The sequence below is a fragment of the Carassius carassius genome, chromosome 5 (genome assembly GCF_963082965.1).
Source record: "Carassius carassius chromosome 5, fCarCar2.1, whole genome shotgun sequence".
In the NCBI taxonomy this organism is placed as follows: Eukaryota; Metazoa; Chordata; class Actinopteri; order Cypriniformes; family Cyprinidae; genus Carassius; species Carassius carassius.
In genome coordinates, this window is record NC_081759.1 from 29,602,222 (window position 1) to 29,629,677 (window position 27,456).

A 27,456-nucleotide genomic window follows, 5' to 3' on the forward strand; every position below is an offset into this window, starting at 1 on the left:
TATATTAGTACAAGTTTTTTAAGGCCACACTTATTTAATCAAAAATCAAGTAAAAACACTGATGTTGTGGAACATTATTGCAATTTCGGTTGATTTATTTTACAATTTAATTTATTTTAAAATGTAATTTAAAATGTAAAATGTTGCATGGTTCTTTAGAAATCATTATAATATGATGATCTGGTGAAATTACCGTTCCCATTTTCTGTTGAATACATTTGCGCTGCTTAATATCTCTGTGAAATAGGAAGTTCAAAAGAATAGCATTTATTTGAAATAGAAATCTTGAAACATTATGTCTTTGCCATAACTTTTGATTATTTGCATGCATTCTTACAGAATAAAAGTATTCATTTATTTTAAAATCATACAATATAGCAAGTATTTTTCTATATGTGCCGGAAAATATATTCATGAAATGTTTAAACACTTTCTAATCTATTTCAGCCAGCTTTAGCACAATACCTTGGTAACAAGTTTAAATCCACAGAATTCACAGTAAACCAAACATTAAAGTTTGCACAGCATAAGCACATTTATATGATTAACGGATGTACAATCCAGTGACAATGCCACACTGGTCCAATGAAGAAAGAATTCCCAAAAAACTCTCTCACCCTGGCCCTGGGCTAGTAGTCCTGTTATAATAAGCCGCAGACACTCTGAGTAACATTTTTCAGTTTTATCCAAAGTTATACAGTACTTATCACAGGGGACAATCCCTGTAACCTTTCCAAAAACTTAGTACATTATCTCTGTGTTTTTATAGTGTTTGCAGCCATAGTGCTGAAAACCTGATGACCGTGTCGAATATGGGTGTGATATTTGGCCCAACTCTTATGAGAGCAGAGGAGGAGACTGTGGCGGCCATGTTGGATATTAAGTTCCAGAACATCATCATGGAGATCCTCATCGAGGACTACAGCAAGGTCAGACTTGCACCCTTTATCTTTATCTTTATCTTTATTTTAAACCAAAACAGAAATGCTGCATGATTTTTGAGCAATAATTTGTCACCTATTCAGTGGCACTAATAGTGTAAATAGATTGCTGTCATTTTTTTTTTGTAATTACTGCCATCTTTGATGTTTGCAGATCTTTAAGGGTCCTCCTGAAGAAAGCACTCCGCCTCCTGTCCCGCCTCCGAGGGTGACCGAACGGAAACGGCAGCCAATTACAATCTCAAAACGCCCACCTCGTATCTCACCTGGCCTTCAGTCTCCAGTTTTTGAGCGTAAATAGTCTTCAGCACGATAGCTGTCATCATCATCATCATCATCACCATCATCATCATCATCATTTCGCTGTCATATAATACATGTTTTTTTGCCATATCAGTGAATTATTATGAATGTCAATTATGTTTTTGAGAATTTATCTGGAGCATGGATAAAGACAGATTTTTTTATATTGTACTTTTAAAAACTATTATTTTTTATTTCATTTTTAATTCTTTTAAGATTGCTTACGACTTTTTGATAAAGATCTAAACAGCTTAGATAAGACATATTATGTTTTAGATTTATTTCTATATCTGGTGTTTTTTAAAATGATTCTCGATATTTTTCTTAGATTTTTCAGCTTTCATGTCTTCTACATGTTCCTTTTTTGCTTTGAGCTTTTCTGCAAAGGCTGTTTTTGTGCTGCGAGCTTAAATACACAAATACACACAAATCTTAACAATGATGTTGTTAGCAGCCACTCAAACATAACAGCTGATCAGGTTTCATATGTTCTAAAAGGGGCCTCGGACTGGATCTGGTTTTCCTTAAGTGATTTAAGGAAAGGAATTTAAGTGAGGAAAATACAACCAATCTTCCCAGATGTTCTTGTCACACACACATAAACACACACACACACACTCCTCATGTGCCAGTTTAGAAGCCTCCATGCACATTGCGAATTTAATGATTAAATCTGCAGGATCTTGAGGCATGTGTATGCGAATGTTTGTCTGCCTTGATAAATGTTCGTTCTCTGACATGTTGTCCTCCCCTCATTGTTATGTAGTGTTTAACAACACTTAAGCTTATAGTGCACTCACTAGAGCATGAAAACGAAAAGACTACCTGCCTTTCTGCAGTGTGTGTATGTGTGTGTCTGCATCAGTGCCAATGGGTCTGCAAGTGTGTATGAGTGCGAGCATACTTGTATTTTTTTTAACGCCTGCGTACGAGTGTTGGTATGCCATTGTGTGCGTCCTGTGTGTGCAACCCAGTGATTCTGCATGTGTTTATGAGTCTCTCACGATCTGTTTTTGATTGGCTTTTGGACCTTTTTCCACTAATAAGCTATTTTCATTATTAACATCTGAGCCTTTCTTCTCCATCTTGATCAAAAACGACTGCGTGCATTAATCCATTAATGTGACTCTCTGATTCATTTGTATATTCATGAAATTTGGCTTATTAAAGCATGCTGGATCCTTGCACAATGGAATAAATTTATTTCCCCCTTCTGGTGTACTTTTCAATCAAATCATTAATCTGAGTAGATCATAACTGTTTGTTTCCTGTTCGTTGAATTTGTTGGTGGTGGGATCTGTGTGTTTGTGCATGTGTGTGTGTGTGTGTGTGTGTGAGTGAGTGTCAAGCCACCTGTTTCAGTGCATCTTTGATTGTGCTTAAACTTGGCCCTGTGTGTATGTGTGTGTTTCTGTGTTTGTGTTGAGAATAAAGATACGGTCATGGAGTATTAGGAGCAACTGGTTGTGTGGGAACCCCTGCCAAAATACGAATGTGTTTGTGAATGTGTGTTCATCAAATGTGTACAAGTCCAGTTTGGCTAGCTCACACACAACTGGTTGTTTTGACTGGTGTAGTTCACACACACACACACAGAGCTCTGTTTCACAGTCTTGTCCTTGGTTCACACATGGCCATAGCAACCTTCTTTCCCTTTTCTTTTTTGATATGACACCTTTTCAAACACTTAACTGAATACTGAAAAGTTTTATTCCTACCTAATGTCTAATCAAGGTACTTTTATGCCCTACATTCACATTTTCTCAGTTAAATAAGCAAAGTCTATAAAACATTTTTCCCTCCATAAAAAACCTCATTGTGTCAAAGAAACTTTAGAGTCTGGTGTAAATGCCAACAGCGAACAGAATTTGTACTCTTGGGTATATACTAAAAGCAGTTAGCTTTTACCATTTCAGTGCAGAAAATGTCATTTCTTTAAAAAGAGATAATTAAAGTTAAGTTAAAAGCGGCAGGCTTTTCAAAAGATAGACTTTGACCATGTGGCTTGAGCTAATAACAATCAGCTTGTTTGAGTTAAGCCAGTCATGGCTCCTTTATATACGTTTTTTTTTTTTTGAAAGCTTCCAATATGTTCTGGTTGTGTTGATACTGTTGGAATGAAATGACTCACTTTGGATAATTTGATTTTGACTAGTTGAGTCTTTATTGGCTTGTATTTCTCGTATTGTGGAAATACAAGAGGACAGAGCATCTGTCGAGCTGTTCTCTTCCTTTATTTATCAGAACCATCAAGGCCTCCCTTTTTAAGCCAGAATTACATGAACAGGAAATGTACAATTTTAACGACACCCCTGATACAATCTCCCTTTGTGGAATGTTCAGGGCTCAACTGTTGCAATTATGTTCTGACCTGCCTGACGTTTAGTAGTGTTTTATCTAAACCGCCTGCATTCTCTGACTCTTTGCTTTGCAGGGCGAGAGCAGAACGGCGCCACCCACAATGGCGGTGAATCCGAGGGAGACACTGGCCTCACCAGTCCGGTTCCTCATCAAAGAACAAAACTGGCACCTCCTTCCATCTCTCCTCCATCGATCCCGCTCTCCTCTCCGACATCTCGGAAGCCTGCTCACCCCATACCTGCTCTCAGGTCCTTTGATTTGGACGTCAGCAAGCTTGAAGTTAGAATACAGGCTGGGCAGAGGTCAGATGGCATGGTGACAACCAATGGGGAATCAAGAGTGACAGTGAACCGAGCTCAGTCTTTCCAGGGAAGGAGTCCACAACTCAGAGAAACAACTGGTAAACAAGCAAGACATGCTTAGACGGTCCATCACAGGTTTTTTTTTTGGGGGGGGGGATTTGGTATGGGTTTATTAAATTATTTCTCTTTTCTGTATAATGGGCTCTTTTGTATGTCAGTGAACCCTAATCAACTGATTCCTGTGATGTAAAAGCACAGCATGGCATTTGAGGTTTGATTGATCATGATCTAGAGTCAGCAGGACACAGACGTACAGCAACCCTGATGCAGTGAGTCATGGTTGTAACAGGTGTCTGTGTGTATGTGTGTGTAACAGGGGAGGCTCAGGGGTCGAAAGTACGATCTTTTTCAGAGAAGAGTTCCATCTGCCGGCCACCCACTCGACCACCAGATCCACCCTCTCGTCTCCTCAATAAAACTCCAAACGAAGACACTCCAGCATCATAGTGAGTGCACATCACTCACCACAAACCCTGCTTTACAGTGAGACTACTGCTGATTAATGATTTAATGATTCTCTGTGGTAATAGTTTTTGGAAACTTCAATTTCTTTTTTGCAGCGTAATTTATTTTTTTGTCTGTTTTATATTGCCAAAAGCTGAAATATGTTGCACATCTCACAGGGAGTGGCATTTGTGCAACAGTGACAAGATATATCTGAGCAGCATTGGATTTGCATGATTTGCATGCTGCTCAGGTGTTATTTGGCACATTGATCCAGGCAGATTTGCACCACATTGTTCCGGTTACTTGCTCGACACCTGTCCACTGCAATTTTCAAGTAACGCCACAGTTGGATTGAGTTCAGGACTTTGATTGGGCCATCGGGATACATTTGTCTTCTTCTGCCACTATAATGTTCACTTAGACATATCTGGACCATCTGAAGGAAAAACGGCTTCCCTTTTTTGGAAGATTAAAACAGGTGCTCTTATGCACAATTTTAATGATGCATTCTATACTGTATATCAGCACCAAAACTTTTCAATCATATATATATACAGTACAGACCAAAAGTTTGGAAACATTACTATTTTTAATGTTTTTGAAAGAAGTTCATTATCAAAGTTGGAAACAGTTCTGCTGCTTAATATTTTTTCAGAACATGTGATACTTTTTTAGGATACTTTGATGAATAAAAAGTAAAAAAAAAAAATAAAAAAAAAAAAGAGGCTATGTTTTTAAAATATAAATATTTTGTAATAACAATATACACTACTGATCAGTAATTTGGGGTCGGTAATTTTTTTTCTTTCTTTTTTTTTTTAAATAAAATCAATACTTTTATTCAGCAAGGATGTGTTAAATTGATAAAAAGTGATAGTAAAGAAAATATATTATTAGAATATATATTATTAGAATTTGTTTTTATTTTGAATAAATGCAGTTCTTTTTAACCTTTTATTCATCAAATATATTAGAGAGCAGGACTGTTTCCAACACTCATAATAAATCAGAATATTAGAATGATTTCTAAATGATCATGTGATAGACTGGATGTTACATGTGACACTGAAGGCTGGAGTAATGATGCTGAAAATTCAGCTTTGCATCACAGGAATAAATTGTTTTTTTAAATTATATTCAAATAGAAAACTATTATTTTAAGTTGTAATAATATTTCACAATATTACTGTTTTTTCTGTATTTTTGATCAAATAAATGCAGACTTGATGAGCAGAAGAAACTTCTTTCAAAAACATTAAAAATAGTAATGTTTCCAAACTTTTGGTCTGTACTGTGTATATATTTTAAATGACTGAATTTAGAGTTTAGTATGGAAAATAGTATAGTATTGAATTTAAATAGTATAGAATTACTATTTATTTAGTAATTATAGAATTACTAAATATAGATTGCAATAATGATTTGAAATTCAATCTAAACATTGGACATTTGTTATTGTTGCCATTTAGGTATATCAAGACCAAAAGAGTCCTACAAACTAGGAAGTCTATGTCTTGAGTCATGTTCTGCCTAAGCTTTCCTGCTAACAGAAAGAGTCAATTTTGCTTCTTTATAATGTAGTATTTTTGTGGATTTTGCATTATCCATTCTCTCATGTTTTTTATGAACATGCCCGGTTCTTGCCCTACCTGATGGCAGCACTGCAATACTTTGGCATATGGATGGGGTTTTTATGTGGTGTGGGCAGATATACTGTAGATTTGTGCCACCCAGATTGTTTTAGGCTGACCAAGAGCTGATCGTTTCCCACATTGCAGCTGGATGGCTTTTATGCATTTTGGCAAACTCCTGACATGCTTTCACATTATTCTTTTTGAGGAATGGCTTCTTGCTGCCACCCCCCCATACAGGCCAGTGTTTTGCAGGACTCGTGCAATGGTTCTCTGGTGCATGTTTACTCGGTTGTCAAGGAGCGAATCCTGTAGATCCTGCAGATGATTGCGTAGTCCTCTTGGAAGTTTCCTGGTTCACAAAGTTTTGAGGGATGACCTTTTCTAGGCAACGTCTGGGAGGTTTGATAGTTTATCTAACCAACGGTGCCCACTGGGACAGCCAAACAGTTTAATATAGTTTAAAATGTTTTACAAAATGTATGCATTTGTTTTAACTCGGACCCAAGACTGCTCTTAACTCATCATTTTCACAGCAGTCCTAAAGAATCACAGCAAGAGTAACGATCCCTTAACTGTAGGGTTTTTATCCAGAAAATGCAACAGTTATTTTAATGGTTCACAGGTAGAAGTCAATTTGAAGTCAAGTTTACCATCTGTGTAAACTCAAAACCTCTGCGACAAAGGGAGGGAATTCTTATTCAAACATCTTTAGTTTTTAAAAATATATATTTTTAACAAAAAAGCACATTACATTTCTAGACAGCCACATTAAATCAATGTTGAGTTTCAGTTCTTGGAAATACAGTTATCCAATCTCAGTACAGGATTTGCAGGGATGGAGAAAACAGAGAGTTAGTAAATTAAAGGGCAAATTTCTCTCTCTCTCTCTCTCTCTCTCTCTCTCTCAAAAAACAAAACAAAAAAACAACAACAAAGCAATATGGTTATTAATAATAGTAATAATACTAATAAAATGTACAGATGAATTAAAACCAACTGTCTTAATTAAAATCTAGAAATAGGCAAAGGTGTTTTAATTAAAGAATCACATTAATTATAAACAATATGTCCTTTTGAGGACATCCTCAAAAGTGTAAGCACAGCAGTACCAGTAGTGTTACATCAACAGAATTAAGATATTAATAAATGAAAGAAAAATGTAGAAAGAACTGATTTAGATAATCAAATCATTATGTACAGTGTTGAGCTGTAGGACGCTTAAGTGAACTGCTTTGCTAGCAGTATAATTAACTCACTCAAAAACATATATATTGATGCACAATTTCATAAATTCATAAATCCCCTGCACAGATAATAAATTGAATGTACTGATGAGCTTGAACTTGAATGTGCTTGACAGAATGTTTAACTGAGACTGTAAATACAGTATGTTGTTGCCATAACCACATGCCCTGCATAATGCTGTTCCCTATAACACAGAAAATGATATAATATATATAGTATAATAAAAGCATAATGTTCATAACAAAGTGCATGCTTCAGTATATTAATATGCCTAGTTCAACAGCTCAGATTTTCACATGTGACATTTTGTTTATTTGCTTAATAAATGAATAAATGTATAAAATAATTTTATAAAACACATAGTTCCGGTCCTTGATTCTGATTGGTTGAGCCACGTTCGAAGCTGTTGTAAATTGCTCTATAAACTTACAAATTTGTTGACATCTATGTGTTGCTCAGCAACCACTTTGTTGCAACCACAAACGTTTCTGAGGAACTACATTGTTTAGCAGAAGGATCATGTTTTTATTAAAATCATATTACATATCAGCTTACAACAACGCCCTTTAGCTGTTATAAATTCACTGTGAACCGTGGCTTTTTGGGGCTAATTGCTTTATTTTAAGATTGTTTGGACATTTTGTTAATGTTTGGTGTTAAATTTTTGTCCACTGTGAATTTTGTGTACATACAATACATGCACACGCATGCAGTTTCAATGCAAATGTCAGTACATGTGAATTAAATTTAGCGCAAGAGTGACTCGGAACTCGAAACAACAACTTTACCATGTTTAGGATTCAAGACTCCAACTTCAGCCTCAGAAGAAACTGCAACATTTTATGATCCCTGTCATGTCTGTAATACTTGTTGCAGCATGTAAACAACAACAGCACGCAAAAAACTAAATGTTAAAAATATGGACAAAATAGTTGTATTCAGTTTTGTCTCATTTAGTGGATGATTTCTGTTGACGATCAGCGATGCATTGATGTATTCTTTTTCTCCCCGTAGTGTCGCCTCGAAAACCAAGTTTTTTGAGAACGCTTCCAGGCACATGGGGAGGTACGTGTGTGTATGTGAGAGCATGTGCTGGCTCAGGAGTGTGTGCGAGTGAACCTTTCATTGGTTCAAGCAGCTGCCTGATTTCACTTAGTGTGCAGACAGTAAACCTCAGTGCGCTTTTGATGTGGTGCTTTTAAATAAAGTTGTGTTTAAGACAGGACCACATGCTGAAAGTCCTTGTATTACAAACCAAATAAAAAACTAGACTAGACTAGACACACATCTGATCAGTTGGTTAGTCCTGCATGGCAGTTTTTTTTTTTTTTTACTTCATAGCAGGTAATTCAGGAAAAGGCAACACACAGACTAAGATTTGCACAGATTGCACAGTAGTCTTATCTGAACCCTTCAAAAATCAAGATCATCTTTTACTCATTCCAATCCCTTTCTTTCATGGAGCACAACATGATCAATTATGAGTCATAATCTGGCCACCGTTTTATTCAAGAAAATTCAAGTGAATTCATTTTCAAGCTTCTAAAAGGATGTTAAAGCATCATAAAACTGGTCCAGTTTGTCTCATGTGCTACACATCTTCTTCATTACCACAGGAGCCTTGTGTGAGAAAGAGTCTGTTCTAGCTCTTTTCTAACCAAATGTCCGGGTCATTAACATTTTTTTTTTTGGTACTTTTGGAGCTTGATATCCCCTGGTCATAAATGTAATGGACCAGTTTAATGGCACTTTCCTGTTGATTTTCTGTCAGTTTTGTGCTTGAAAACTCTAGTTCTCAGTCATTTTTACTGCATGAAGTAAGGCGACATTCTTCAGGTTCCTCCATTTATGTTTCCTAGAATATTGAAAGTCTCCCAGTTGAATAAGTTATGACAGAATTTTCATTTTTGGCTGAACTATTCTTTAAGCCCAAGGGTTCACATAAGGTTACTGCGCCTGTAGCATTTTGCCAGACAGGAATGTGCAGAGAAGTTAAGCTATAGTTTTGCGGTGAGAAGAGAGCTAGCTCAGATATCAGCTTCTGTGGACAGTTTGTGCGTAATCTAAAATCAGTATGGCCTGATCTTTTACTAAACTGTGAACTATGAAATGACGAGCAGTTTGGCAAGTTCAGCCGCCTGTTCATGTTTAGAAGGATTGTCTTCGGCGCTCATGGCTGCTCTCCAAGCCTGTGTACACACTTGTGCAGTTCAAGGCCTTTTACAATGCTAGGACAGATTCCTGAGGGAACTCACAGAGGATACTATGATAAAAGGCTTGAGCAATGCAAAGCATCAAAGTTAACAAAAAACGAACGTCTGTAATAAAACACCACACCCCATTCATTTCACGAGCCCGTGCACAGCGCTCACTGTGCAGGTGCCCGTATTTCAGGGGCATAAAATCGAATATACTGGTGAGGTGACTGAGCAAGGGACATTTTAAAGGAATAATTCAGCCAAAAATGAAAATTCTGTCATCATTTATTCACCCTCATTTCGTTCCAAACCTGTATATTTTTTATTGGAATACAAAATGAGGATTTTGAAGATACTTTATCTTATGTACTATGACAGTTTCCAGTGATCATGGGCTGTCAAGCTCCAAAATGACAAAATAAATGGTCTGTACATGCCTCATACATTCATATATTCCAAGTCATCTGCAGCCATACGCTATCTAAAACCAAGTATGCAGCTCTAAGATGAAATACGGATCATGAACATCAAACATCACTGGCTTAAGCATCAGTGTTATATCAGTATTAGATTATTTTGTTGAGATAGATTTTGTTTTAATTCTTTCAGAAGTCCTTTCTATTGGTCCTTCTCGTTATTTAGGTTTAAATATATCAGTTTTATTTATTTCTATTAATAATTTTCAGTAGTGCAACAAAAAAATATTTCAGTCAGTTACCATGCTAACATTTGTTATCTTTTAGTTTTTCATCTAATATCTATATTTCATTTCATTTCAACTTTATTTCAGTTAACAAAAGTGTTTTCAGTAGTTTTAGTGAACATTATGATGTCAAATCTGTGAGATTTTTGGTGCTCATCCCTTTGTACTGCCACTGTAGTCAAAACTGAAGTCTGAAATAATACGTTGTTGAAAAAAAAACATGTAACAAGAAGTTTAATGACTAATTTGTCTTTATTGGGTGAACTTTGAAGTTGCTGAAAAGAATTAAATATATAATAACTTACCGTTTTGTGTCCTACAGTTCCTCTCCAAATGACTCACCTGCAGCTTCAAGAGATGAGGTACGGCATGTTCATTCTCATTTTTTTTAACTCTTTAGCTGCAAGCCACCGCCAACACTTTTATCATTTTTTATAAAACTTTAATGACCCCCAGAATGTTTTGTTGTTTGAATATCTCAACATGCAATATGTCAAAAGAAAGCATTAAAAAGGTTCATGCATTATTTTTTTATCAACACTTGAAGGTGATTATGTCAATGATGGGGAAGCGTTGTCTCATAAATGAAACCTATAGTGTTAATGCTCATTATTGTCACTTGTTTATCTTTGCAGAACTCAAAATAAGAACTGCCTTCCAGTCACTGCTAAAACTGAGTGTGTTATGGACCAATTAACACACATGAGTGGTCATGAGACTGTGTATCCGTGTATGGCACAGGCTGGCATCTGGTCATGGTTTTGAGAGATCACTTATTGTTACTGACAGAGCATGAAGGAATGCCCCTCAACTCCAGTGTAGTTTATTTCTGAATGAATTGGAAAAGGTACTGTTTCTACTTTACTTTATTAAAACCAAGTCTTTGATTCTTGCTTGGATCAAAGAACAAAAAGAAAAGCATTGAAAGTTTTTACCTTCCTGCACACAAATGGAGAACTCCCTTCCATTCTTCCGCTTATTGTGTCTATCAGTATCTCCCCCTTTCTGTGACCTACTTAAGAGACCGATAAGACTTACGCTTTCCAATCTCACTCTACAGATGCTCTACTGACTTCAATCTAAAAGCGATAGAAAGTGGTATAGCCCAGATGTAATATATATAATATTCTGAATCAACACTAATCAGTATTTAATTGCGCAGAAGCTGAACATGCTTTATTAATTACCTGTTATTATCTGTGTAATTAGTAACTGGAGAGAGATGAATGACCTGGGTGCTGGTTCTAAATGTTTCTGATAAACAGAGTAGTTACTGTAATTGCAAAGTGTTGCTCATTTTATCTGCCGAGACATGCTAGTGGTGTCCCAACAACAACCAAAAAAACCTTTCGTTACTTCGACTAGTCCACAGAGCAAAGTTTGCTTCAATGATTTTTCTCTCTCGCGCTTTCTCTCTCTATCACTCTTTTAAATTGTCGTAGTCAGACTTTTTTCAGACCTAAACTGAAACATGAACCTTTGGTTTTTTTGTTTTTTGTTTTTTTTTTGTCATTGTGAATCTTGAATGTGAAAGTTAAAGATTTTCTCTCATTCTCATGTTCACACAACTTTAAATTTGGGATTAAATAAAAAAAAAAAAAAGATTATATATCATTGTTTTTGGTACTTAAGATATTTTAGGTCACTTTATGCGGGTTTTGCATGAACTCAGCTTCAAATTTGAAGCAGACTGGAGCGCATTCTTATGTAATATTATTATCATACAGCTCCAAATTTCCAGTTGACATTTTATGTATTTTTTGTAAATATTTTGTTGTTTTTTATCTGTTTGTCAAGCTCTTAATACCTAACAGTCCCTAAACCTCGTTTGAATGTACTGCTGCAGGAAAATACAACTTTATATAAAATAAAAAAAAAATGAATTGATGGAATGTGTTTGTATTTTCTTATGAACGTAAGCTGTAGATGAAAGTGCACTGAGCCGACACAAAGTAGAAATAAATACAATGTAATGGCCTCATGATAATAATCAATAAATAATTGGGATGAGAATAGACCCTTGGAATCCAGTTCAATTAAAACAGCTGTAGGCCTATATCAGTCAAAATCAGAAGTGCAAAAAAAAAGTCAAGGCCCACCACAGAAACGCTTCTCGTGCAGCGCTTTTGCATGATATTGTTTAAATCCACCCAATTCAGGGTGTATCTCACAAAAAACAAAAATTTCAGGGAACAAATTTTATAGATTTTCAAATTTTTTTTATTTTTTTTTATTGAATTGAATGCGGTAAAACACAAACAAACCCGATTTACACAGGTTCTACACAACAGCAATCAGATAAGTATTTTCCACACAAATAGAAAGCAGTTCGCAAACTGCTCGAAAGAAATCGCTAGTTAACAACTGTCAATACAACATTTAATAGCAGTAGGCCTACTAAATAATCTGTGAAAAGCGTGCATGCACAGACACACACCCACTCTCACATACAACTGCTGTAAAAAAGACTATAAAGTTACAAAGATTTGAGTAACAAACATTGTTTAAGAATCCAGAATTTCCTCTTCTAGTCATATAAAGCCAAACTATCTAGCTCTTCCTTCTGCATAGACAGGAATTATTCACACCAGAGAAAAAAGCTGTAAAAAAGCATTCGCTAATGATTAATCAAGTAATTGCTTGTGTCAGCCAGCAAAGAGAGTTAAAGAACCAAGTCATGTTACATATGTGCAAGTTTTTATAGGTTCACAAAGCTGAAACAGGACTCAAATAGATGGGGAAACTACTGTATATCAGTGAGAAATCGTTTGGTAAAATTCCCCCCAATTTATTAAAAAAACAAAATTTATAACCACAGGAAGCATCCTGGTGACATGCAGACTGTTAAGACTCTAGGTTCTCTTGTTCATGTGAGAGCAGAAACATTGGTAGAATTCAAGCAAACCTTTTTTTGTCATTAACACAGACCAAATTCAGTATTTTGCAAAAGACACCAAAACAATGTCCTTACTGCTTTCTTCCCCTTTTAAGCACATAAGGGCGACGAAGCAGAGCCTTCTAACAAGAGCGCATATAAACACACATATTTTGCTATTTGTTGATCACACCGCACACAGTAAATCCTAAGACTTTAATTGAAAATCAACACACAAAGTTTTACATCATAGCTTATAAGAGATGTGTTAAGAAAGGTCTCAAGTCATCCAAGCAAAAGTATTTTCACGAGCGCAGCGCGAGGTGTTACAAAGAGTGTCGCTAACTGACATATTACAAGCTTTCTATTGTAAACAGACATTAATAAGACCGCGAGAGAGTGTGTCTCCTGGAAAGTCGGTGTTTGCATGCGAGTGTCCCCTCCGAAAGTCCGCCGGCTAATAAACAACTTTCTGATCAGACTTTGTCTTCGGCTCTGTCCTACAGCGTGGCATGTTTGTGGTGAAAGTCGCGAGCTCTTTTTTTGGCAGGGTACAAGTGCAGTTTGGAGCTCTGCAAAATCTAATGAGTGCTTTTGGGCCGTCTAAATGGGTAAACACCTGCGTGTAATTGCGCGGCGCTCGGTGCTGTCAGCGCAGAGGAGCTGTCTCTGACAGAATATTCTCTGCCTGGCGCATTCAAACCGTCAACATGCTCTGCGGCGACAAGAGCTCGAGCAGCTAAACCACACCTCGTCGTTTTAACTCGGCGGAAAACTCCGTGCTCTGCCGAAAGTACACCCCAGGTCACCCCAGGCCTGACAAAGATAACACAGCGCCGCGATTTTGGGGCTCTTTAAAGAGTAATCTACATACATAACGCTGCAGGTACTATTCAATCATTTAGAAACGAAGAGCGTGCGGAGGGAAGTTGTTGACACGACGTCTAGATAATACGCGCTGCACCAGGGTATGAGGAAAGCGAGTAAAGAGGTTCCTTTCTGACAGATAAATAGATAATGATTTAATCGAAGCAGAAGCGGGTTTTTTTTCTTTGTTTTTTTTTTTTTGTTGTTTTTTTGTCTTTTGTATCATTTAAAGCCATGGCTCATCCGAAAATAATCCCTCACGTTGTTCCAAACTTGTAAGAGTGCACCCCCCCCCACCCCATTTTCTACCAAATATTGAATAAGAAATTATAAAAATAAATAAATAAATAAATAAAATGCTGTTCACCTAACAGCTAATAGCATTTTTACCATATATGCAACTTATTGGTTACCAGAAACTGTTCAGTTACTAACAGTCTTCAAAATATGTTCCTTTCAGAAGAAAGCACTCATAAAGGTTTGGAACAACTTGAGGGTGAGTAAATGAAAACTTTCATTTTTGGGTGAACTATCTTGTTAAAACCCTTGAGGGTGTTAAAGGACAGCTTTAGCACCACTTGTAGTTGATTTGAAAGAGCCGATGGTGATCAAGATATTTGGTATGAGTTTCTGAAAAAAAAACAGTTCTGTCCCATGTCAGCACATTGGCTACACAAAGCTCTTTTTCTTTTTTTCTTTTTTTTTCAAAGCTGTGCACCATTTGAAGCATGTTTTGGTATTCTAAAAAAGCTTGTTAAAAGAGTGTGTTAAGCATGTGATTATTTATTGCTAGCGGGGAGAAATACAAATCTCTTTGTGGGACTTGTTATAAAGGAAAGAGAGGAAACTGTACTGTAAAACTATTGCCTACATCCATAAATTAGCACATTGAAAGGTTGAAAAGAACCACGCTTAACCTTTACATATAGCCTACTGTGTATACAAGAAGGGATGGACTGGGAGTAGAAAACAGCCCTGGATTTTCTCCCAAATAGGCCCACCACAACTACAAAGTCACTACTATCTCACAATATTACAGCAATCCTATCGCATTTATGGCAAATAACATCACGAAACCCATGGTGACCCTGCTGACAAAAAACAATAGAAACCATCACTGAAATTTGAATGATTCCCACTACAAATACCATTACAAACATTACAAACCATCAACTTTTAACAATTAAAACCATTAAATAATGGTTTCCTGTAGTGTGTTTTGGGACATATTACATTAAGATTCAGTGACTTTAACAAAAGTAATGAATAGAAGGTGACCAATTGCCAGTAGAGACCAACATCTCTCATGTCCTCATCTGTAAGTCGCTTTGGATAAAAGCGTCTGCTAAATGAATAAATGTAAATGTAACAGGCACCATTACAGTTTCCATTAAAAACAATACAATTTTCATTATAACCAGAACAATTGTTACAAATTACGTGATGGTTTCTATTTTTTTTTCTACAGAGGATTGAAATAAATGTATTATTGTATGAACAAAAATATTTGAAATCTACATAAAAAAAGCAGAATGCTAAATGTATATGACAATGATAAACATAAACCTAGAATCTAGAAACCTGAAACAACAGAATTTTGCAATTTGATTATTCATATGTCTCAAATTGTGTTTGTGTGTGTGTGTCATGTTAATCAGACTAATCACCTTATAGGTTCCTTAATTTACTAAATTTTCTAACCAAATAGCTCTCAAATGTAATCCGCTGTAAAATCGTTGTTGTCTCTTTTTGAATGAATGTGACAATGTGGAGTGATAAATAGCAGTGGACGCTCGGACTAGGGTTGTCCTGGGATTTGACTTTAGAGCTATAGACTACATGCTGTGTATAGGGAGAGAGGCGGGCAAAGGTAACCTGATTTAACTGTTTGCTTTTCTTCCCTTTAAGCTTCTCCCAACTGCCTTTATCTTCACGCCTTTTGCTTGCCATCACGAGCCCACTGTCACTTTTTTTATAAGCAAAAATAGATTGCATTAGTGCCTCCTTTTGTCAGCCGTCAACGTCACTTAATCTGACACTTTTTCTTTGAGGATGAAGGATGAAGAAGTCCAGCCAGGACTTCTCCAGAACATCCAGATGGTCAGTTCACCCCTGTATACAATAATATTACCTTGCCAAAACTTCCATTAAGGATAGTGAAAGAGAAAGAGAGAGTAACTTCATAAGAGCCTTATGGGAAACAATACCGTTTCCTAACAATATCAATTTAGCTTACTGGAAATGCAGTTTGGTTTGTTTGAATATCTAGGGCTTTAGCATGCAATAATTTGTTTGTTGTTTTGTTGATGGATATGAAGACAGCATGCATAGATTTATATATATATATGTCCTTATATTTGAAGATCACCTGTGTTTACCCAAGCGTGGCTGTATTTATGTTCTATGTACAAACTGTCCTCAAAATCCCCTAAAACCTGCTCTTAAATATCCAGGTTGCACAAGAGGGCACTGAGCCCCGTCTTAACAAAAGTCTGCTGTCTGGAGGAGGCAAGTTTATGACTGCGATATGTATTTTTTTGTTTGTTTGTTTGTTTGTATAAAATTGTGCTGTTGTTTCAGTCTTAGAGGCAAACCCCAACTGTGACCGATTTTCTAATTAAAGTCACAAATTGTCTGACCCCAAATGAATGATAAATGCCTTTTAAAAAGCTTTTACAAAGAGCCTCTACATTTCATAAGAAATGAATGAAGCACTTGTTTTACAATCAATAAACTAATAAAGGAGGGAGGAGACTGATAGCCAGCCTGCTGTACTGAAATCCATACTGTTGTAATACAGTACTGTATTTAGTAGTGTGTTGTTCTAACTAAAAAGAATAAAAAAGCGAAGCGAAGAAACTGTCATGGTTTTTTGTCACATTCTTATGTATTCACTATGCATGCTGCTTGGCTTTGTCCTGATCTCTCAAGTCAATGGACATTAAGTGAAACATTTTTATCCTGCGATGCATAGAGATTAGAGCCAGGTCACAGACTCTGATAGAGATCTGTGCAGTGTCCTTTTTTTTTTTTTTGATTAAGGGCTCAGATGAAAATTCAGTGTCATGTTTTTTTCCAACCTGTCCACAAGGCTAACATATTGTAACTCTTTAAGGATAACTGCTGGTAGGAAGAAAGAACAAAACCTGCTTCATACCATGCTGTCAGTTTGAGAAAATGAGCTCAAATGATCTCTGTGGAGAAGATAGACAACTGTAACGATGTAATGGTCCCACTACTTTTCAGGGCCATTTTTCAAAGAGAGAGAGAGAGAGAGAGAGAGAGAGATGACACTGATATATAAAGGGAGGGAGGTATAGAAGGGAAGAAATTCAAAATAAAAAAGGGGGAAAAAATCTGTATCATTCAGTCCCGTAGATCGATTCAAGTCCAGATTAAAAGCATTGCAGGCTGGTTTAGGCTGGATCAAACTGGATTAGGCCAAACTGACTGGCTCATATGGCCTGGGTAGGGTTGGTATGGATCCGTTGTTCAGGGTTGTAGTCTTGTCATTTGTGAAACAGGATTGGTTTAGACAGGCCGGCGAGGATTTTTGGCACCTGGACCGAGATGATTTCTGCAATCATTTCGGGAAAGCTGACCTTCGTGGGCAGAGACCGAGCTTGGACAAAGAGGTCAAAGGTGAACTGGTGCAACTTCTGAACAATCTGGGTGAGGGAGAGAAAAGAGAAAAAGAGGGGAAAGGAGAGATAAGAACAAGCAAAATGAAAACATGAAAAACATGAAGGGATAGAAAAATTCAATAAGAATGAAAAGTGTCATCATTTCCATGTGCTGCCTGCATTGATTTAGAATCAGATTTACTAAATAAATAACATAACTCAGTTAATGGCACTAACAAAGCCAAAAAAAGAATAAAAAATTACAGTGAACTGAATGCACATGTTACGGATCACCATCTGAGGCCGGTTCTGAGTGTTTAGGTGTGGATGATGCAGCAGACTACCACAATCTGGCATACTATACTGAGATTGTACTAGGGTTGGGCAGATAGGTGAGTCCATCGTGTATCACCAATGGCTGACAGACAACACGATGTTGAGCAAGCATCGTGATACCTTCTCCCCACCCCTTCAGTGTACTACAGAACCCTTAAATTTGAATGCGAGCTTGTGTTTTACTTTCATTTCACTTTCAAACTCACTCAGTTTATACTATGGAGCAGCAGTATTTACCACAAATTATACATGATTAGATGTTTGTCAGTGGAGCTCAGGATCTAAAAAAAAACATTTACCATCTTCCCCAGTCATCTCTTCTTACTCTTTTTATGTGATGGTAAGTGAAAATGTATGTACTGTAAGTAGGGGTGTAAGGATTTACTCGTTTTCTCGATGCATCGATTACAAACCCTGTCGATTCATATGCATCGATCTTGAAACATGATTTTTGAATCGTGAATCGCCGATCTTGGAAAGTAATCGATTCAAAATGCTAAGAATCGAATGAATCGCGATTTCTATAGCGATTCAATGCTTTCAAAATGTATACACATTAAATTACTACACGCACGAATTAATGGAGACCTTGAAGAGTGTTCATGAATCGTGCCTCTTATCTGTCCTTCATGCGCTCCACTGTTTACCGCCTGAGACTGTCACAGTATTGCGCTCGCGCTCCGTTCGTCTCTGACGCAGCTGACGTGTGATCTATAGGACTCGTGGCCAGTAATGCTAACGTGAAGTAGTTTTACTTTTCTGTAGTTTGTCAATGGCTCTCTGCATCTTACCGACGGAGTTACCAGAGCCGTCGACAGCTGTATTTATTGCATGGACGGAGCAGAAATGTAAGTGTCTAAATCATACGCACAGATCCATTGAATGCTAAATGTTTTTAAACAATGCGGATGAACCGAATATATGAAGGAAACTTTTAAAATTAACCACAGCATTAACAACGACCCTGAAATAAGAGCACGAGATTTATCTGATAATATGCATGAAAGTAGCGTTTGTTTCATTAGCAAACAGACATCTGGCACGTTTTCTCTCAGAATCGTTCGCTGATGGAGAGGAAAAGTTAAATAGAGATGAAGACGTTTTCACACTGAAAGAGAAGCAATCTCGCTCTCATAGACGTGCCAGGCTATATCTGCAGCTAAACTGAATAAAAGCAGAATGAACTGATGAAACTAAAAAATACCCACAAACAATTTATGAATGATGCAGTGCTAATTGACATTTATTACAGTACAGAAACTATAAAGTATATTTTCTACCTTATTCTGTGCAGAAAATTTAAATAATTGCTAATTAAATGTAGCCTAGTATATAAAACAATCATAAAATTGCCATTAGGAAAAAAAATATATATTACAAATGATTGATTATTGTCCAGCAGTGTATTCGATTTATTGCAGCTAATTAAAAGTAATTAAAAAAGAAGATAATTCCTTGTAAAAAAAAATAAAAATAATAATTATAATAATAATAATTATTATTATTATTATATAGGCTACATACATAAAATGATTGTATTTGACATTTCTGTCACTTCTGAAATTATGGCTACGCCCCTGGTGTGACAAAATGTTAGCTTATACATAATACTCTTTAAGCTCTTTTTTAAAAACTTGGCTTACATACATTTTTACCTATGCCATGTCGCATCATTAAACTAGCATTTAACAATGGACAAAAGTTTTTTTTTTTTTTTCTTTCTAACCTATGGTTCTCTAACCATAAATGCTACTGTAATTTGCCCCCTGACTAAGCATTTAAATAATTTAGTAGAAGCACTTAAATAATCCCGTGAATGCACTTAAAGAATGCAGAATCGAATCGTTATAATCGAATCGAATCGAATTTAATTGTGAATCGAATCGAATTGAATCGTTCTAAATTTGCAAAAATCGTTATTGCATCGAATCGAAAACCTATGAATCGTAATCGAATCGAATCGCTGCCTTGCCAAAGATTCACAGCCCTAACTGTAAGGTAACAGGCTACTGCAGGCAAGCGGATTGCCGTTTCCCTTTAGTGAACACAATATAGAACACATTATGTGTTTTCCGTGCCTTTTCACAGACATCATCCGATGCCCATTTGGTAGACATCGCCCAACCCTAGATCAGGGTTCCTCTTGGACAGGAGGGCCAATGCACGGCAGAGTTCAGCTCCAACCCTGACCAAACTCACCTACCTGTGATTTTGAAATTATCCTGAAGACATTGATTAGCATGCTCAGGTGTTTTTTTTAGGTTTAGAGCTACACTCTGCAGGAAAGAGGATCTCGTGGGCCAGATTTGAGGATCCCTGCCCTAGATTGCACAGCATTCACCTGCATTAGCTCTTTAAATGTTGACTACACAGCAATATGTGCTGGTCTTAATGATCTTCTCCATCATTTGATGAATTACTGCTGCCATCATCAACAAAAATATACACAAAAGTCTAATTCATAAAATTAATTTTACTTTCTGATTAAAGATGGACTTATATCAAAGGAACAAAGGAGTATTAAAGGAACAAAACATTAAACATTAGCTTAGTGCACCTTTGAGTGTAACATAAGAAAAATTATGCATAAGGCATTACAGTAGCTTGGAAAGTAGTGCACTGTGCCATCAATGGCACGGTCATGGGTTTAAAGGTATAGTCCTCCCAAGAATATTTAGAAGAATGTGTGTAACATTTGCTGATCCCTTTTGACTTTCATAGTATGGAAAAATATATATATATTCGATAAAAATAGATCTACAACCTTCAACTGTTTGGTTGCCCAGAGGTTTGAAACAACTTCAGGGTGAGTAATTCATGACATAAAGTCTCAAGAACTAGGTCTCAAGCGATGGATCAACTGATAAAATGCACAACCTAAATGCAGTGTATGTCACTTCAGATCAAAGTATCTGCAAAATTCAAATAGCGCTTGAGTATTGTCATCAATAATGAGCCTAATTTACATATAATGGTGTGTTTGTGCTGAAAAGAATGACAGTTAATTTAAATACACTTTTAGCACATTTAGCATCTGGTTAAAACCGGACTGCAGATTGTTAATGATTTTTTAAAAATGCATGAAATAGTGGCACAACTTTTTAGTGAATTTGTCTGTAATTGTCTTATTTGTGTCATGTGTATGAAAACACACATTTCCACTCAAAAGTTTGGGGATGGTAAGATTTTGCAATGTTTTGAAATGAAGACTTCTCACCAAGGGTGCCTTTATTTAATTAAAAAGAGAGCAAAAAATGCAATTAAATAGTATTATAATTAAAAGTAACTCTTTTCTATTTCAATATCTTTAAAAAATATATATTCCTGTGATGGGAAAGCCATTTCTTAGAAAAAATTACTTCAGTCTTCAGTGTCACATGACCCTTCAGAAAACATTTTAATATGGTGCTCAAAATTATTTCTTATTATTATCAATGTTGAAAAAATTGTGGTCGTTTACATTTTGTGGAAACCATACTTTTTTATTAATAGAAAGTTTGAAAGAATAGAAAACTTTTACTTGAAATAGAAATGTTCTGTAACAATGTAAGTATCTTTACTGTCATTTTTGATCAACATAATAAATATTTGCTGAATTAAAGTATTTATTTATATTACCGTCACCAAACATTTGAATGGTAGTGTATCATGCCAGTATTGCATTTAAGACAAAAATCTGTATTTTAGTGTGTGGCATGTATGTGTGTTACTAACTGGTTGCAGTGAGTCCATCAGTCGGGTCAGCTGCTGGAAGCGCATGGCGCAGTTGGTCTTCCTGCCATAGTTGATTAAACGATCAAGCTCAGTTATGTATGTCAGACGCAGATCATCAAAATACTTCTGACTCTTCAGCCCCTCCACTGGAACTGCAGAAATGGAAATATAAACCTTCATTTGAACATGCACACATACTTGCATACACTTGAAAAATAACATGATTTAATTGAAATGTACTGATTTTGTGTGTTTGCTTATTGCATTTTGCATGATTTATTACACTGTGCTGGTAATGTTTTTTGTAATAGAAATAGGAAATACCCTACAAACAGGGTACACAAGGTAACGAAACTCTTAAAACTAGTCTCTTAGTTTTAAAAAATGTATGTTTTTGTAAAAAAAAAAATTTTTTATACTATTTAAGAAAATGGTCAATGAAAGGAGGTACTTAACCTTTAAGGGGTCACGCTAAATATTATATTTGATTTGTTGAATACGGTCTAAGAGCTCTCTGGACAGACTAAAGTCAGGATATAGATATTTTTTATTAGCTTCTTGAAAAGCTTGGCTCATTATATGTTATATAAGATTACATAACATATATCTCACACCGGAAAACAGGAATGATGCCTCTAATTATTATTATTATTTGTATTTTAGTTTGGTTTATTTTAGTATCCATACGAACAATATTCTGAACACACACATACACACACACAAACAGCAGTAGACTCACTGATGCTGAAAAGGAGGAGGGCCTTCATGCACAGGAACTCTTCCTGTGTGACCTGCAGCAGCACAAACTCCTGCGAGAGGTGCTTCATCTGAACACAGTGCTCGTACATACTGGAGATATGCATCCTATGACTGACAGATAAGGGACAGATTAATTGATATACACAGAGAAAGAATCAAACAAAGAAACATCTGAAAATAACGAACAGCTTGCGACAACTTTCTTCTCGCTAATTACCATACAGTACTGACTACTGAGTAATCATCTAATGATTCCCAAATCTCTCACTAAATGAACTGTATTTCATGCCTAATACACAAGTTCTGTCATCAGCAGTGGGATTGGCCAAAATGCATTTAGAAAGTTTTCTTTTTCAGAAAATGGTGAAAAAGGCCATTGAGAGCATGTGAACCCCTCCAAAAATCCAATCTCTCCTGGGATTGTGTTTGTGACAAAGATCCTCCACACCATAATAAGCCAGCAATAAATTATAAATGAATCTTGGAAGAATCCACGACGAGACTCTTATTGTGTGCATGAAGTACAAGATATGTACCTTCCCAGGAAAAAAAAGAGAGAGACGGGAAGATAGAGAGGAGGAATGGGGTAGAGAAAGGGCCGCCGAGGAGAAATGAAAAAAAATGAGTGAGAGGAAAGATGGATTAGAACATATACGAGACAAACAAATGGACAGAAGAAAATGGAATGAGAGCGAGAAGGCAACAATGCAGAACATAGATGGGTGCCGGACACAAAAGAAAACAGGCAAATAAGAGCAGAGTGGATGTGAAATTGAATGAGACTGACTCATTGAAGACCAGGTCTGGTGCAAAGTACAGCATTCGTGCGTTGGCATTCTTGTAGGACCTCCAACCCAGTGCAAAGACCATCACTCCCATCCAGGTGTGTTGAATGACTGTCATCTGATCATCTACATGCAGGTTACGGAAACCTGAGAGACAGGAGAGATGGGAGAGATATTTGTGGTTTGTGTTTGCTGCTAATAACTTACAGTTTGTCTGCTGCTTGGGTAATATTTTTTGAGACCAACTGCATTTTCAACTATTTCAGTTCCATATCATGCCATCAGACTTCACCTGATGTTACTTTCAGAAAAAAGTATGCATGTCAATCTGAACCGAGGATTTTCAGTACATTGACTTCAACTAAATAAAACAGTTTGTAGAAGACCAGGCAGCATATGCACCACTTTCAGGAAACAAAGGGGAAACAAGCTGAACGTTCTGGGATAAACTTGATCTCACTTCCCTCATAACACATTTATCATTGGATTCAGTACAGATTAAAATGCCAGGCCTCACAGTTTTATTAATGCTATCAATAACAGGAAATTGGAGAACTGCAACCAATCACATCAACCTGATTCAATCAGCCGATCATACACTGTCTCACTGAGCTTCAAAAAAGGGTTCTTGCCAAGCCACACCCCATTCGCTTTCTATCTCCCATCCTGGTGTTTTTCTCTCAGTATTTGATGGTTTGATGCCACCGCTGCATTTTACATATGACTGAAGTCTGCCTTTGCTTTTCAAAAAGCCATTTATCAAAGCCATTAGAGTGAAGGAGATTACACAACACCTCTCAAGCCTCTGAATTAAAATACAAACCATCATTAAATCACTGAGAAAAAAAAATAACCAAATCAATTTTCACTGATGTCCCGACTTGAATCACCAGGCAGGATCTCCATCTTGTTATTATACTATTGTGTCAATCATGGCCATTCTTGGGGGATTGGGTAAAAACTAATATTTTCTTTGTCATATGAATACGTCAATATACAGATTTTAATTTTTTTCAAAAAAGTTTCTAATTCTATTGCTGAAGGTAAAATGTTTTTTTATATTTTTTTTTTATTTTGGCAAATATCATTAACTAACTATTGACTGATAAATATATCAAGTGTTTGGTCATATCACATGACATTTTACTAGCCTTGTCTTGTAATGAAAATGTCAAATTATCTCGCTATATAAATTATAGACTCGCTAATCTTTACAAAGTCATGAGGAGCTGCATGGGTTCTTTTTTCTGCATATTTGTGCATGATATTGGACCACATAATTCTACGACGGCATTTAAGTGCCACGTTGAAAAAAAAATCTTAGATTACGAGATTAAAGTCGTAAGATTTCGACTTTATTCTCGAAATATTATTATTTAAATCTCGTAATCTTAGATTTTTTTTTTACATGGCACTAAAATGCCGTCGTAGAATAAAGTCGAAATGTTTCGAGAATAAAGTCGAATACATTTTCACATATTTTGAATTTTTACAAAGAAAACAGTTTAACTCAATCAATTGTTTCACATAAATACAGCGATTTGATCATTAAAGAGCTATAAAACTGATTTTGAAAGCTGAGACATTAAAAGTAGGTCTATCAAAAGCACGAATCTTATTGCTATTGGGTGGCTGGTGCTCTACAAATAACGAATACAATGGAAGATATGAAATATTATTTCCAAGAATACTGTCTCCGCGAGAATGATACATGGTATGATTTCTGCTAATAATCCCACATATATTTATAGAGTATTAAATAAGAGAGCTACAGCGCCCCCCAAAGGAATGTCGATTGTGTGTGAGCTGATGTTAAGTTAAAAAGTTGTTCCTGTTCAGTCTGTTAATAAACATCATATTCTTGATATTAAGCTGAGTCCTTAAAATTGACTCTTCTTCATCCCAGTAAGATGCTGCGGCCGCTCAGATGGAAATATTACGAGAAATATTATTCTTGTAATATTTCGTCTTTATTCTCGAAACATTTCGACTTTATTCTCAGAATATTTCAATTTCTATTATTTTTCAACATGCCACTAAAACGCCGTCGTATAATTCTGATTTGGTGAAAGAAAAGCTTTTTTAAAAATAAGCACTAAAGTGGCATTGTTGTTGTTGTTGTTTTTTTTCAAATAAATAATAAATGAATTTCTGTCATGACAATTCTCTGAGGGACTGGCATGGTTATGTACATAACAATCTTAATGTATTTGGTCTTGGCGGAAGAGATCTGCTACGCTACTGCTGCTGCTGCAGAGCAAGTACAGAGACTTGCTACTGCCAATAGATCCACAACATGCTGCTGTGAGCATGTAAGAAATATTGCTGCTGCAAATATAACATACATGAAATAACCCCCATATACTGTAGCATACATGAATCACCTCATAGCAGATCTATACAGGTGGAACTGGGGAAGTTGGAGGGTTTCTGAAGCAAGCTGTAACTGCTACAATAATCCCTAGTCATATATTTGAATGCTGAGCAGCGAGCTCATTGGCTACCAAAACAGAAGAGAACCAATCAGCTGTGCCATGTGATAATGATGTCATTAGGTCAGATTGAGTTAGACTTATTGGACTAAGCCTTCTAGAGTTTCTGAATTCAACTGAATTTTTTGAATGAGGCTTTTTTGTTGTTTTTAATATATCTTGACCGTTTTAATTATTTTCCATCAAAATATATCAAAATACATTTTGATCCAAAAATTTAAAAACATGTTCAGCATAGAGGTTTAATCAAATTTCTATACAATTTATGTTTGTGTTATTTATTTATTTATTATTAATAGATACAAAAAAAAAAAAAAAATATGAGCATCAAGGTTCTGACCCCTTTATAAAAAGCAAAACTGAAATGTGAAAATGTGACATGCTTAAATTACCTGGAAGTCCTTTGGCCCATTTCACTACCTTGACAAGTTGCCTCTCTCCCAACTCATTAAGGCTGGTGAGGAGAGCAACTGCCGAGTCAGGCTGAGCATGATCATGGCCGGCGTTCACCACCTCGGGCTCAATGGCCTCCAGGATATTCAGGAAGATCAACTGTGAATGGAACGTCAGGCTGGGCTTGGGCGACAGGCACTGGACTGTCTCTGATGGGCCCTGAACAGGGCCAACCTCTTCTGGACCTTTCATCTGTCCGATCTTCCTCAGCTTGCGGGCTGCGGCACAGAACAAAAGCAATATACTGTAACAAACAGGGTGGGAGTACTGCCTTTGTTAATTCAACCTGCACAAAAACACATTATTAATCTCAAACACTTCTTTATTTTATTCAGTACATATTATTTTGAAGGCAGTGAAGCAGGTGGTCTCTAAATAATGAGGTTGGCATGATCTTATTTCTGCTCTTGAATATCTCTATTATACAACAGAGGATAAAACCTGCACTGCGACGGCTAGTCTCTCCGCCACATTATCTCCTGCCAGTCAGCACAAAGAAAGATTACTGGCCACAAAACACACCTGAGACAACATGATTTTCACTACAACAAAAGGACCTGACAGGATTAGCGTAATTGCGTTGATATATTTCAGTAATGTGGAGCAGAACTACAGTCATTCAACAATGCAAAACATACAACGGTTCCATAATGTGCGGATGTGCATTCTATTCTTTCACCAGAAAAGGCTGTTTACTATGCACAACAGAGTAAAGACATCTGTATTCTGAGGCTGCTGCTAATAAAAGGAATTAAATGAAGATGTAAATATGCATGCGAATGTGCATGTGCGCTTTAAGTAGTTGCAACAGTAGCAACAGTTTCACTCCTGCTCCAGTAAGTGCCTGCAGCTTTGTTATGATGCCCAGCAATCACAGTTTCCACTCTGAATTATAAATCAGAGATGCTCATTATTCAATGGGCAGAGTTAGGGTGAGGAATGAAAAACTTTCGGTTGAGATGATTTACAACTCACAGACTTTAATGGCGCATTACTAATGCCAATCCAAAATGTAAAAAACAAGTTCTATTAAGAAGAAAAAAAATTGAGGGCAGCTTATTTAAATGCCTAAAAAGCACTTCGTTGCTGACTAACAGGACAAACTCAACATGAAAATGATTCAGCCCTCTGAGATCCCCATAAAAAGGAGGCTCCAATTTTGCTGAAGAAAGACCAGAGCCTCTCTGCTTGTGGTCTAAAATGAAGTGTGGTAAAGAGACAGAGAAGGGGAGAGAGTGAAATAATAACTTTATCCTGAGGTGGTTTACCAAAAGCCTATGGGTTTGCGGTAAACTTGTGGCAAGGTGCCAAAGACACCACCACTGAGATTCTCTTCAAAAGACATAAACCTGCCACTC

The 27,456-nt window shown here is 36.5% G+C and overlaps 2 protein-coding genes across 3 annotated transcripts in view; one reads left to right on the plus strand and one right to left on the minus strand.

Annotated features, from left to right (window-relative positions):
• Positions 1-11,661, plus strand: part of LOC132141206 (oligophrenin-1-like) — a 37,907-nt gene extending 26,246 nt beyond the window's left edge. The window contains exons 19-25 of one of the 2 annotated variants that reach the window (XM_059550524.1): positions 770-929; positions 1,096-1,234; positions 3,679-4,005; positions 4,284-4,413; positions 8,308-8,358; positions 10,517-10,556; positions 10,830-11,661. In XM_059550524.1, the coding sequence (XP_059406507.1) occupies positions 770-929; positions 1,096-1,234; positions 3,679-4,005; positions 4,284-4,413; positions 8,308-8,358; positions 10,517-10,556; positions 10,830-10,841 (859 nt within the window). In that variant the 3' untranslated portion in view covers positions 10,842-11,661. The remainder of the gene's footprint in view (positions 1-769; positions 930-1,095; positions 1,235-3,678; positions 4,006-4,283; positions 4,414-8,307; positions 8,359-10,516; positions 10,557-10,829) is intronic. The other variant, XM_059550525.1, reaches the window with a different exon arrangement.
• A 4,167-nt stretch (positions 11,662-15,828) lies between these two features.
• LOC132141207 (androgen receptor-like) overlaps positions 15,829-27,456 on the minus strand; it is a 73,244-nt gene continuing 61,616 nt past the window's right edge. The window contains exons 4-8 of the mRNA XM_059550526.1: positions 26,038-26,316; positions 23,156-23,300; positions 22,349-22,479; positions 21,610-21,761; positions 15,829-17,604 (exon numbers count right to left, since the gene is read on the minus strand). Of these exons, the coding sequence (XP_059406509.1) occupies positions 17,446-17,604; positions 21,610-21,761; positions 22,349-22,479; positions 23,156-23,300; positions 26,038-26,316 (866 nt within the window). The 3' untranslated portion in view covers positions 15,829-17,445. The remainder of the gene's footprint in view (positions 17,605-21,609; positions 21,762-22,348; positions 22,480-23,155; positions 23,301-26,037; positions 26,317-27,456) is intronic.